Source organism: Coffea arabica, chromosome 9c (genome assembly GCF_036785885.1).
Source record: "Coffea arabica cultivar ET-39 chromosome 9c, Coffea Arabica ET-39 HiFi, whole genome shotgun sequence".
In the NCBI taxonomy this organism is placed as follows: domain Eukaryota; kingdom Viridiplantae; phylum Streptophyta; class Magnoliopsida; order Gentianales; family Rubiaceae; genus Coffea; species Coffea arabica.
In genome coordinates this window covers 4,046,212-4,058,960 of record NC_092326.1, presented here as the reverse complement: position 1 = coordinate 4,058,960, position 12,749 = coordinate 4,046,212, and the positions used below count along the sequence as shown (strand labels likewise).

At 34.3% G+C, this 12,749-nt stretch overlaps 2 protein-coding genes and 3 non-coding genes across 7 annotated transcripts; 4 read left to right on the top strand and 1 right to left on the bottom strand.

Annotated features, from left to right (window-relative positions):
• Positions 1 to 1,603: 1,603 nt before the first annotated feature.
• Positions 1,604 to 4,154, top strand: LOC113707663 (large ribosomal subunit protein eL32z-like). Its single transcript, XM_027229944.2, has 4 exons — positions 1,604 to 1,801; positions 1,922 to 2,046; positions 3,488 to 3,669; positions 3,803 to 4,154. The coding sequence occupies exons 2-4, from the start codon at positions 1,957 to 1,959 to the stop codon at positions 3,930 to 3,932; spliced, it is 402 nt and encodes a 133-aa protein (XP_027085745.1). The 5' UTR covers positions 1,604 to 1,801; positions 1,922 to 1,956; the 3' UTR covers positions 3,933 to 4,154.
• Positions 2,356 to 2,439, top strand: LOC113709190 (small nucleolar RNA U31b). Its single transcript, XR_003452611.1, has one exon. It is a non-coding gene; the product is annotated as a small nucleolar RNA U31b (small nucleolar RNA).
• On the top strand, positions 2,549 to 2,628 carry LOC113709184 (small nucleolar RNA Z195/SNORD33/SNORD32 family). The gene has a single exon (XR_003452605.1). It is a non-coding gene; the product is annotated as a small nucleolar RNA Z195/SNORD33/SNORD32 family (small nucleolar RNA).
• Positions 2,836 to 2,920, top strand: LOC113709185 (small nucleolar RNA Z196/R39/R59 family). The gene has a single exon (XR_003452606.1). It is a non-coding gene; the product is annotated as a small nucleolar RNA Z196/R39/R59 family (small nucleolar RNA).
• A 3,530-nt stretch (positions 4,155 to 7,684) lies between the features above and the next one.
• On the bottom strand, positions 7,685 to 11,239 carry LOC113708008 (pentatricopeptide repeat-containing protein At5g46460, mitochondrial-like). Of its 3 annotated transcripts, none has more exons than XM_027230436.2 (2): positions 9,119 to 11,239; positions 7,685 to 9,032 (listed from the first exon to the last, which is right to left on the bottom strand). In XM_027230436.2, exons 1-2 carry the CDS (start codon positions 11,150 to 11,152, stop codon positions 9,015 to 9,017), a joined length of 2,052 nt encoding a protein of 683 aa, XP_027086237.1. In that variant the 5' UTR covers positions 11,153 to 11,239; the 3' UTR covers positions 7,685 to 9,014. The 3 variants fall into 3 exon arrangements, with proteins under 3 accessions (XP_027086237.1, XP_027086236.1, XP_027086235.1); XM_027230435.2 differs by having other exon boundaries at positions 7,685 to 9,822; positions 9,895 to 11,239; XM_027230434.2 differs by having other exon boundaries at positions 7,685 to 11,239.
• Positions 11,240 to 12,749: the final 1,510 nt, after the last annotated feature.

Here is a 12,749-nt window from a genome sequence, read left to right as displayed (position 1 = left end):
AGGGTAAAATAGCATTAAATGGATAATAAAAATTCTAATTATGCTTCTTTTTCTTATTATTTTTAATTTTATTTCATTTATTAATGCTAATAATGTGTCATATGTTTCTTTTCTTTTCTTTTCTTTTGCATAGTTAGTCATAAATTTGGTATAACGTATGCATATTATTGTTTCCCACCATTAATTAAAACACTTTATATTAGCATAACATGATCATAGTCTAAAAACCTTATCTTTGTTAAATAAGTTATAATTGGATGATAATATACCAATAACAAATAAAACATAAAGTAGTGGAAGAAAATGAGAATTCTAGTTTTATAATCTAAGTTTATTATAGTTACTATAAAAATTGGTTGCATGGCTTGTGTGCATAGGTTTCAAATTCTTGTAGTAAGCCATTATAAACTTATGAAAACTATTGAAGGTAAGCATCAATATAAAGTAGTTTTAGGAATTCTTAAGAAAGCTATTTTTTATTTTTTGTTGTCTTTCCTGCTAATTAGAAAACTAATGTTCCAATATTGTAGTTTTAAAGTATTTATTTTAATATCTATGTCTATTGATAATCATTGAGTGGTGCATATAATGTGTATGAAATGCCAACTTAATTTCAAACTCAATTGATAACATATTAAAAGGCCAAAAAAAAGATCAACTTAATTTGCAAAACGTATGTATTCCTTATACTTTAAAGTGATATTTAATTAAGTTTTTAATTATCATTATAAATAAAAATAATAAAATTCATTATCAATTAATTATTAATAGTGAGAAATAATATATATATATATATATATAAAATACTAAATTTGAGACTAACTATATAAAAGAAAAAATATGATATATTATTAGCATGAATAAATGAAATAAAAATGGAAAAAAGAAGAAAAAGAGGTTTGACAGACTAGAATTTTTATTATCCATTGAATACTATTTACATTCTAATTTGCATCTCAACACATCCTAAAACCCTTAATACCACTATTTATAAATTAGGGAAGCTTTATGATTGAAAATCAAAATATTGCGGTAATCCGTTTGGATTAACTGTTTTGGGGGTGTTTTTGAAAAATTTTACTGTAGCAGAGTTTTTAGATTATATTTTGGGATATTTTTAGAAAATATTTTAGGATATTTAAGAGTAGAAGAGTTTCTAGAATATATTTTGAGATATTTTTTAAAATTTTAAAAATATTTAAACTAATTTTTAGATTACCTTTTATAGTACTTTTTAAAAATTTTTATTATATTTGAAAAACTAACTTTCGAAAAATGCTGTCATCAATCCAAACAGACATATTGATGATGTTGACGGTTAGTCATTATTCTATTTTTGTTATTTGTCCTAAGTTTGCCTAAAATCACAAATTTTGGGAACTAAATTTATTTTAACTGAAACATTGAGAATCAAATTTGCACATAGACTAAACATTAGAGACTGAAACTACAAAATTTTCCAATAAAAATTTGTTCCTTTCTATTTTAATACTTGTCTTGATTAACTGTACCAAAATATCGCTTTTGCAACAACTTGCTCGACTTCCGGTTACTTTTGGAGTTTTAAAGCTTGGAAGCGTGATTTCTTCGGGAAAAAAAAGTGTAGAAAAAAGTGTACTAAAATCTCCGCCGCTCTTTAACTAGACCTCATTTCCTAACCGTTGATCATCCATACTAAACTTTTTTTAACTAACAATCCCCCAAAACCCTAGCTTCGACCAAGCCTACCTGGCTATTATATAACCCTCAAACAACCCTTTCCATCCCAAACCTGGGCGGCTCTGCAGAACCCTAATCCACAGTAAGCCCACAATCTTCGGCGGCGGCTGCCGCTTTTTTCTTATTCTTCCCCGCGCCGCGCTGTTCTTTACAGACGCTTATAGATAGATTGGTGATTGTGATTTGTGTGTGGAATGTGCAGGTTAAGGAGGGAAAAGGTAAGAAGAATCAGCAGCGATGGCGGTACCTTTGATTTCGAAGAAGATAGTGAAGAAGAGGGTCAAGAAGTTCAAGCGACCCCAGAGCGACCGAAAAATCTCCGTCAAGGTATATCACCGTGATTCACTTGAAAAAATTGTGCTTTTTAATTTTTTTTTTTTTACAATTTAGGGAACACACTATTTAAGGCATTTGCAGATTGATGTTTATTTTAGTGTTTTGTTTGCGAAATGGGAAAATGATTGTGGAAGCTTTAAAGAAAATGATAAGAAATGTAGAGGAACTAAGTTGGAATCTTCGATATTAGGTTCAGATTTTGTTTTGTGTTTTTAGTTTGTTTTTTGTTGTAATTAGTAAGAGGGTATATTATTTTTCTGTTGTGATTGGTAGTAGTTTTAATTATTTGGAGGTATTGAGGAATATGATGATGTATATTGTCGCCCCAGTCTTACTTGCATCTTGAGATGCAAATTGGTGATTGACATATTCTATATCTGATTCCTTTTCTGTATAATTATTTACATTTTTTTTAAATTGTCAAATTTGGTCTTTGGGTTATTTTTAATAGGGTTCTCATATTGCAATGAAATTTGCTTGATGGAGATATGCAACGAGGTGTGATGATGCTTATCCACCTATTCTGCATTCTGAATGATGAATTATCATACATGCACTACCATCTGATCTCTGTTGTATATCTCATTTTGTGATGTCATTTCATGAGTAACCTTTTTTTGGTGCGTTTTGGGGAGGTTTAGTTATTCTAATGATGACTTTTGGATGGTAACCAGCTAGCTAATGTGATACTGGCCAGCAAAAGAATTAGGGCATGCTTTTTCTGTCAAAAAGTCCAAATATCCATTCTATTATCCGTATTTTTTTTATTATGTGATTCTACGCAATCTATGATGAAGGTCATTAGTATTACTGATTTAACAGTGATTATCACAAACATTTTCACCATCTTTCGGCTGAGATTGCGTTTAAGGTTATTTTTTTATTTTCATTTTTTGAATTCTATGTGTACTTGTATCAACTGTTGCATTCCCAAATTGGGATGGTTGCCCGTGGTATCTAATGTCCAGACTTTTATTGGTTGCTGGATGTTTCGTTTTGAGGGCAGAAATTAATCTAGAAAACAGGTCTTGCGACACAGTTAGCTTCAAACATGATAAGCTTTCTGTTACTATATCCCTGCTTACATCTTCACATATCATGATGCGTTTTAGTGATGCTAGTTATTATATTCAAGATGTTTATTTTGTTGAATTAGTAACTGGGAGAAATTATTATGGCTTCTTTTTTAATGTGGTATGAACCTGCATATCGAAAATCCTGTTTTAACCTTTAAGTAGACGCCATTGTGTTGACTGTAACCTTTGGGATTTGGGTGGAAGATAGAAGCAGAATTGTTGTCTCTTAAACTAATGCACGTCATCTCTTGCCCCTCAATTTCCAAAAATAAAACACATACTGCAGTTTTACATGTTTTTGGAATGTTTCACTCTAGAGCACTGCTTGCTGATCATGAACTATTGTTATATGACAGACCAATTGGCGCAGGCCTAAGGGTATTGACTCTCGGGTCAGGAGAAAGTTCAAGGGATGCACTTTGATGCCCAATATTGGGTATGGATCTGATAAGAAGACTCGCCATTATCTTCCCAATGGTTTTAAGAAGTTTGTCGTGCACAATGTCAGTGAGCTTGAGTTATTGATGATGCACAACAGGTAATAATGCATTCAACCTAAGTCAAACTGTCTCTTATTTTTCTATACTTGGAAATTTGGACTTATATTTTGTATGGAGTTTGGTTCATCTTGATGGTTTGTCTTCTGAACATCTATTGTTCCTGTTACCCAGGACTTACTGTGCTGAGATTGCACACAACGTGTCCACAAAGAAGAGGAAAGAGATAGTGGAGCGTGCAGCTCAGCTAGATGTTGTTGTTACTAACAAGCTTGCTAGGCTGCGGAGCCAGGAGGATGAATGAGCTTTTTGGCTTTCATGCGCTGAACTTGGTTCATTTTAATTATCATGCCTTTTTGTTTACGCTATCCCTTGTTAGTAACATTGTAATTTTGACAGATGAGATGGTTTAGAGCGTTCTATAATGTCTCATGCATACAGATATACAATATGGTTAGTGCATTTATTTTTATGTAGTTAAGTGATTTTGTCTTCTTAAGTTGATATCCTTGGGATTTTTCCTGAAGTCCGTTTGGTAAGTTTTAGTCGCAGGATGTGGCTGGGGCCTAGTTACTTTCAGATTTTGTTACTGGTTATATGTTGACGTTTGTGTTTCAGCAACACGAGAATGATGATGGCAAGGACTTGTTCCTGTACGCGCAATGGAAACCTAGCGTTGCTGGAAAAAGTGAAATAAGCAGATTTTTTTTCGATGTTTTTCTTTTTTGATGCGTCACCGGAAATGTTTTCCAAACCATATCAACTAACTGTAACACGGAATTCGGTACTACTCGTAATACTGTGTAGGTAAGAGGAATAAGTGGTAACTATTTGTAATAGATTTGTATATTACAAGGTTTGATCACTACATGTTTGCAAAATTGACATTTTCTGCAAATATAGAAAGTATCTCATCAGGTAGGTGCATGATAACAAAGATTTATGATAACATAATAACAGAGATTTATTTCATACGCAATATGAAATAAGATGGTTTATGACTGGAATTAGTCATGTGACCATTCGGAAACTAACATATGGAACATGCATGTGGAGTTGCTGCAGAACCGTGTAATCATTAGAAAGCTAACATAAAACAAGCACATGAAGCGTATGAATGGTGCTGAACCATATAATCGTTTGAGAACTAGCGTACAAGCACTTGAATTTGGTGCAGAACCACAGAGTCCGAATTTAGTGCAGAGCCACGGAGCCCGTTCAGCCAGAAGGCCAGAATTACACTATTGGAGGCTATCACACACATTCTGGATTGAGCTAAATGTGCAAAGTGAACAAGCACCTTAAATGGGTAGTCGATTGGTTCCGTGGTTTGATAATTACGTAGGCAATTCCGTGTGTTATCCCCCAATGTGTATCTTTGGGGTAAGGTTTTACAAAACCTTATTTCGTTGTGTACCTTTAGAGCAAGACTCTACAAAACTTTAGGGAATTAGTATGATCAAAAGGATACTCCTAAGTGAAAAAAAAAAGCACCTTAAATTAGTGCAGAACCATAGAGTCTGAAAAGCTCGATCAGAAACACACTCCACGGAGACTATCAAGCAACACCGAGGATTGTACTAAATGTGCAAGTTGTAAAGGGTTAGGACTGCACCTTATGTGTTGCTGGTTGGCTAATAAGACGAGTTGGTTTCTTTAAGAACATGTTTCGATCGACTTGCTGGGTTGCTGGTATAGTTGTATTGTGTGCGTGCGATGTGATCTAGTTATTATGAATCTTTAAATTTTTTATGTACAATCATACTACAATGTTGTACTAGATGCATCTGAACTACTTAGATATGGATTACACGATTGTGAATTTTTCAGTATTAGCTGATACTCCTATTATTTGTTAATAACGTGTTACTATTATCATCTGATCAACTATTTTTATTAATCACCTATTTATTAATGTAAACATTTACCTTAATAAAGAACATCAATTCAATATTCTGATATTTCACTTAATAAAGAACATCCATTCAATACTAAAAACCCTCTTCTTTCCTTCAATATTTATCTTGGTCAATCCTCTATATATTTCAGGGAATTTTCTCCCTCAAACGGTTTAGGACACGAATTTCTATTTCATTTTGGCTTTTGTCTTTGCATTTTTTTCTTTTCTTTTTTATTTTTGAGGTGCTGTGATGCAAGAGAGTTTCTGAGCTGAACTAAATGTAGTGAAATTTTCTTCTGCTGATTTTATGCAGCTTGTGCTGATTCTTATCAAAATTCTTAACCTTTCATTTTTTATGGTTCTTATTTCTGTGTTTGCCTTTATGCTGCTGATTTTAACCGGATAGGGGGAAAGACACTAAGAATCATCTCCTGATTACTGGGCTGACTTCAGGACTATTTTTTGGTTTATAGATTTTCATGTGATTTTAGTCTTCTTTACTATTTTTGCTTTGTTTTTGTGTACATTTTTTTAATTACAAGTTAGTAATAATTGCAAAAAAGGGATTGTTTTCCAATGAGAATGGTTGAGAAAATTCATAAGAAACACATAAATTCTTTTCTCTGCAGTGCATTGTTTTCCTTTTTTATTTTCCAATTTAGGGCTATCTACGCTTGTAATTCACAGTAAACCTAAAGAATCGTATGAAATCCCAATCAAACTGCAAATAATCCCTCGATGAACCATTCAAAATCTCACTTAACTGACTGCTGCTCAGACCTACTTAAGACGTATGTTGTCCACGCACAAGAAACCATTTTTGTCTGAGTGCAAAATTTTCTTTCAACCAATATTCTTTTCAAGCCCCAGTCTCATCCTTGTAAATTAACATCACCTGAAAATTAGTCATCAGTTTATATAAGGATGATGAAGATGTTTTCTTCTTCTTGGCATTTTTTTACCAAGTGTCAAACGCACAAATGATCATATGACTCAACCTTTACCAACTGAACAACAATGATTATTCCATTATCTTCATCTAAAATGAACGTCTTAAGCTTCTCACATATCGCTGCGGAAAATGTCTAAAAAACCCATGCAAAGAAATTAGCACCCTCACAAAAATACATCACTACCCTATAATTGTTCATGCCAAGGAATAATGCCAGGAATCTCAAGGCTTTCTTCAATCCATAGTTCTGTCAAAAGGGTCAAGGGATATGACTAAAATGATCAAGGATCTTTTAGTCAATGAGTTCGAAAAATACACTGACAAGCTAAAAGACTTCCCATGTTTCAAGTCATTTTTGTCACTGTTACTGAATATACATTAATGTTTCTTCTAGTAAATCCCACAAATTCTCACCCCAAGCTTGTGCAGAGAGATGAGCTTCTTTGGGTTGTACTCTTGCATCATTAATTGGCTAAGTCCAGTTCAACAGATCGAGCGCGTTGTTTAGGTTTGATGGCAATAAGCAAGACATTTATGATGAAACAAGATGGTGGTTATGCTTAGCTTCGAAAGAAGTAACCTGATCTCTGCCATGCTGGAACAGCTGGATGATTACATGACTGGAGATCCGTTCAAGTTTCCTTGCTTGGTTTCTTCACCAGAAAATCCCTCAATCTTTACTTGTAGCCTTCTTTCCAACAACGCATTTACATTTGTTTGGATTGTGATTTTTCACAGAAAAATTTTTACGTTTTCCATTAACACATTTCCTAATTACCTTTTTATTTCACATACATCAAATCGCTACAGTACTTTTTTCCTGCAAAAACTCCTGAAAATAGCAATCCGAACGGGGACTATCATGTACTTTCCTGATTCGTATTATTTTCGAATACTAAAATTAACAGCTGCAGCATAGCTTCATAGCAAGTATGTGCATCTTTGAATCGAGTCAAAGTCCACTCCCAGATTTCAGTTGGAAAAGATGAGCTAGCCTGTCAGATGCCAATGTAATTGTTCCCCATTTCCTTCGGGGAACTTTCCATAAACCTAAAGAAATTAATAGTTACAAGATATACAAGTAAATAGAAGAGCACTATAGGTATTCTGACAATTCTTCTGGTATCTTATACCTTATGCTTCTTCTCTAAATTCTTCTAGTCTATTTCTCTTTATATCCAGCTTAATTTAATACGATTGCATATAATATCATCATCGAGGCCATAATGTTGTTCTTTTCATTTGAAAATGCATCAAAAGTACAGATGATCAACTTAAAAGCCAAGAGAAGAAGGCAAGAAAATGGAAATCTACGTATCAGATCCTTTAAAGCTATGTTACTCTTTCTAATCTCTTTAAACTATCTCCTTGAGTGTCTTCAAATCATCAGTCAACTAACCATATAGTGAAAATTTTTTGCCAGAGAAGATATTCCCTTTGTAGATGTCAAACCAAAATAAATTACCCAAAAGCTCACTATCCAAGAAATATTGACCAAGATTAGTGATCAATTTAAGAAGGAAATTCCATCTTGGAAGTTCAGTAACAGTAACAAGTCAAAAGCTATTTGAGAGGCAATATAAAGAAGGGAAACGTAATGAATCAGTGGTAATCATACTATGATTCTCCAACAGTTATAGAAGAAAATTGTAACAACTCAAATCTCCAAATGCAATGCCTTATCAAAATAAAGAGACCATCAATCTATGGTAGTCTACTTTCCAGGGAAAAAACAGCTATCAATTTCAGAAAGAGAACTCCTGACAATGGCAGTATATACAGTAAATCGAAGAAGATGAACCTATCTCTCTATCTTCTTTATGGTTTCCCTCCGCTTTGCTTTACACACACACTAGATTAAAACTGAATAATGGATCAATCATTTGATTAACATCTTATACCAACAATGAAATTTAATGCAATTACTAGCTATCAAGTTCAAACATGAGCTCTATGATGCTTTATTTTTTCATTCAAACAAATAATCAATGACTTCTTGGCAAACTAAAACATTGTGGCAGAATTGCTATCCTCAAATTCTTCTATCTTATTTTCTTCTTCATTTGAATTACAAGCCCACAACAAATAAACTTTCTACAAATAAGAGATATACCTGTTATATTGGTGAAATCAATTGAGACATATTTTTCTCCTTCTTTGTCTTCTTCTTCTTATCCTGTGCGACCTTGGCTTTTTAGTCAGACGTGGAAGTTTAGGGCCAAAAGCCAATCTGTCTTCCTCCACATTTTCCAATCAATTATGTATCAAAATAGGATGGAAATGTCAAAGGATGCTATTGATCTTCAGCTAATTGGATTTTGATATGCTTTTCAGAGATATGATAATCGTGGAGAGATGGAGACTTTACTAAGCAACCTTAACCACAGCTACCCAACCAAAGTTAACTATCAGGGCCAACCAAAATCACATAAGCTATTGATATTGGCTAAGTACACATGTCAACAACAATGAAAGCCTATACTTAGGAGAACTGGAGGTGATTTTGTATGGAGAGGAGCTTAATCTTGTCTTGATCATACTACCAGCAGTCCCTGCAGGAACATAACCCATCCCTGAAATGATGAAAGCGAGTAGAATCTCGAAGAATGATTTCACGATTAGCAATTATTGCTATTACCTTGATGGCAGAGTGGCAATCCTCACACACACGTAGATTCTTCATTACTGTTATAGCACTTCTCTCCTCACTGTCAATGAGTGCAAAGCAAATAGCAAGCCTCTCACTATGATATGACAAGATTGATTCTTTTTGTTCATCCTCCACATCATGTAAAGCCAACCTTCGATCAGGGACATACCCATACTCCTTCAACTTTTCCCCTAACCACTCTAACTTTTGATAAATTTTGCTGCTCAGAGGATGTGACTTATCACCAGACACAAATATGTGTCGCACACCTTTTTGAGTCACCCAACTGCATCCAGGCTGTTTAATCGTTCTCCTTTTTTTCATTTGCACCCTAGTTCTTGCAACATCCTCCCATCTACCAGCATAAGCATACATGTTGGACAACAATACATAAGCAGAGCTACAATCTGGATCTAAAGAGAAAACATCTTTTGCGACTCTTTCAGCTAAATCTAAATTACAATCTTTCCTGCAACCATTTAGGAGAGAAAGCCACATTGACAAATTTGGTCTCATGGGCATGTTTCTTATCAAATTCTCTGCTTCTTCCAATTCTCCACATCGGCAGAGTACATCCAACATACAAGCATAGTGCTCAAGCTTCACCTCCATGGTTTTGTGTTGCCGTAGATAATCAAAGAAATATCTTCCTTTCTGAAGCATACCACTATGGCTACAAGCTGAGAGCAAACCTGTGAATGTAATATCATCAGGGCACACTCGTGCACGTACCATTTGGCCAAAAAAGGTGAGTGCCCACTTACCACATCCGTGTTGTGCGCATCCAACAATAATGGTATTCCATGATACTATGTTTTTGTCTGAAATCTCCTTGAATATGACTATCCCGTCCTTTAAATTTCCACACTTAGAATACAATACAGCTAGAGAATTACCCACAAAAGCATCAGTGTTCAATCCAAGCTTGACTGCTGCACCATGCATTTCTTTACCCTGATCAACATCTTCCATTTCAGAACAACAATTTAAAGCACTTGTAAAAGAAGATTGATTTGGAAGAACCCCATTTCTGTACATGGACACCACAACATTCAATGCCTCTTCATACATGCTGTTCATACCATATCCCGTCAAAAGGGATGTCCATACAGCTACATTCATGTGCAGCTTCTCATTAAATACTTTAAGAGAATCATCCATTTTCTTGCAATTAGCATAAAAAGTGACAAGAGAAGCACTGACATATGCATCAAAAAGGCATCCCAACTTCAATATGTACCCATGCACTTGAACACCTAGATATAAGTCTAACATATTTGCACAAGCTGTAATTACGCTGGAAAAAGTACTGGAAGAGGGCACAATCCCAAACCCCACCATCTTTGCAAACATCAACAGAGCCTCATCAGTCCTCCCATGCTGATCAAGCCCACTAATCATCGAGGTCCATGATATGACATTCCTAGAAGGCATCATGTTGAATAACTTCATCGCATCGTCCACTCTTCCATTTGCAAAATACCCATAGATTATTGCATTCCATGCTGCTACATCCCTCACAGGCATCCCCAAAAACAACCTCTCAGCCTCTTCAACTAGTCCAACTTTTAACAATCCGCTCATCGAAGTAGTCCAGGAAATCACATTCCTCTCAGGCATTGCATCAAACAGTGTCAAACCCATCTCAACTTCCCCACAATCGAAACACCCCTTCATCATTAAATTCCATGTTACTATGTCTTTCACAGGGATTTCATCAAACAGTTCCAATGCTTCATCGAATCTACGATTTTCCAAATACCCAGATAACATCCTAGTGCATAAGTACACATCCGGTGTTATAATTTTGTCAAAAATTGCTCTTGCTTCATCGAGTTTTCCGTTTTTTATGTGATAATTCAGGACTGAATTACAACTGGGAGCACTTAATGTAGAGTATTTTACAAAGCGCAACAAAGATTTGAAGGGCTTTATGAGAAGAATTGGGACAAAATTTCTTTGGATGGTTGATGATCTTGACATATAGTTTAACTTTTGAAATAAGGCGCGCAGAAACAGCATAACGATTCATTGGCTTAGCCGTTAGATAGTTAACATTAGATTATTATGGTAAAAAAACAGCAACCAGGCCCGCTATGACTTGTGTCTTCGGGGGACTACAAATTGCATTTTACATATTTAATCCTTTAATTTTTCCTATGCTTCTTTTTTCCCCTGCCTATTTTACATTATTGAATTTCTTGATTTTCACCTCGAGGAAGAAGAGGATTGCAAGATAATCCTAGAGAGAGAGAGGGAAACAATAAAGTGCATCTTCTTTTAAATTTTTTTTTTCAACTTAACCAACATATATTTTCACTATTATCAATTAGTCTCTCAACCTCTTAACTTATTTTGATGGCAAAAACTTAGGTAGATCTGATCTTATAGACCATGTAACCCAAATTTTATCATACCATCAATTCTTGAGTTGGCGAGATAGTGTGGCAAAATTTAGATTACAAAATCAATATAGATCGGGTCTACCCAAAAGTTTGCCTATTTTGATGGAACCCCAAATTTCAAAATCTCACAAATTTAATTGCTAAAGAATGGGGTTAGTGGGATGTAGGTACTACAATGCACATCAAGAATAATGTTCGAAAGAGATGCATCTAAACTTTGGGGTAATAACTAAAAAACCTTTTAGCACCAAACTTTGGGGTAATAATACTTTTTCCCCTTAACCAAAATAAAATGTATACTTTCCCTCTTGAATTTCAATGTTTTTTGGGTTTTCTTTTAAACCGTGTTCAAAACTGTGTATGATAAAATGCAAATTTTGCCCCTTATATTCAAGGACACATCATCCCCAAACTTTAGGGGCATGCAGTAATAGTTTATTCCCCAAAATCAAATTGATATTATACACTTCGACCACAAATGTCAGTAACTTAGAATTTTCTTATTCTTAATTCATGCATGACTTAGCATACCACAACGTGTAATTTGGTTAATATGATTCATGACCATATAACTTAATTTATAATTTGTTTTTGTCAATTGCAAAGAGATGCTTAACACCAACCTATTTGTTTCACAACTATGTAATCCCCAAAATCATTAGACTCTGATTCAAGAATTATGAGATTTGTCCTTAGATTTACATCGACGGGGTATCATTTTTTCTCTTCAATCTGAATATTGTGCTACACATGTATTCAAATCTTTTGGTGGACAATGGAAAAAAATGATTACAAGTGATTGCTTATTACAGGTTCAAAACAGTTAATTTTCTTCAGGCATATATACAAGTTATATATATATATATATATATATATATATATATATATATATATATATATACATATGCATATAGGCACACACACTCAATGATTGCTCATTAAATCTGTTCTTTAAGTGCTTGAGTTCTTGCTTTTGACAGTTTGAAGACACATGGAAAGTATCAATTATCCAATTTCAAAGGTTAAGCAGTAGGAATATTCTTTGTTTACTAGCATTTCTTTTCTCCTTTCGGGGATAGTACAAAATATACCGAATCCCTGGTGTTAATTTTCAATCCTGACAAACTTAAACTTCTGCATTTTAAAATTTTTGAGAGCCACCTAATATATTCATTTTAAAGATTGCAAAAGGGGGATGGAGAGAATAAAGTGTT

Excerpts from the sequence above, each read along its gene's own strand:
- LOC113707663 (XM_027229944.2), top strand. The coding sequence starts at position 1,957 with ATGGCGGTACCTTTGATTTCGAAGAAGATAGTGAAGAAGAGGGTCAAG. Across the intron at positions 2,047-3,487 it reads ACCGAAAAATCTCCGTCAAG|ACCAATTGGCGCAGGCCTAA; the intron begins GTATATCACCGT and ends GTTATATGACAG. Across the intron at positions 3,670-3,802 it reads TTATTGATGATGCACAACAG|GACTTACTGTGCTGAGATTG; the intron begins GTAATAATGCAT and ends CCTGTTACCCAG.
- LOC113708008 (XM_027230434.2), bottom strand. The coding sequence starts at position 11,152 with ATGCTGTTTCTGCGCGCCTTATTTCAAAAGTTAAACTATATGTCAAGA.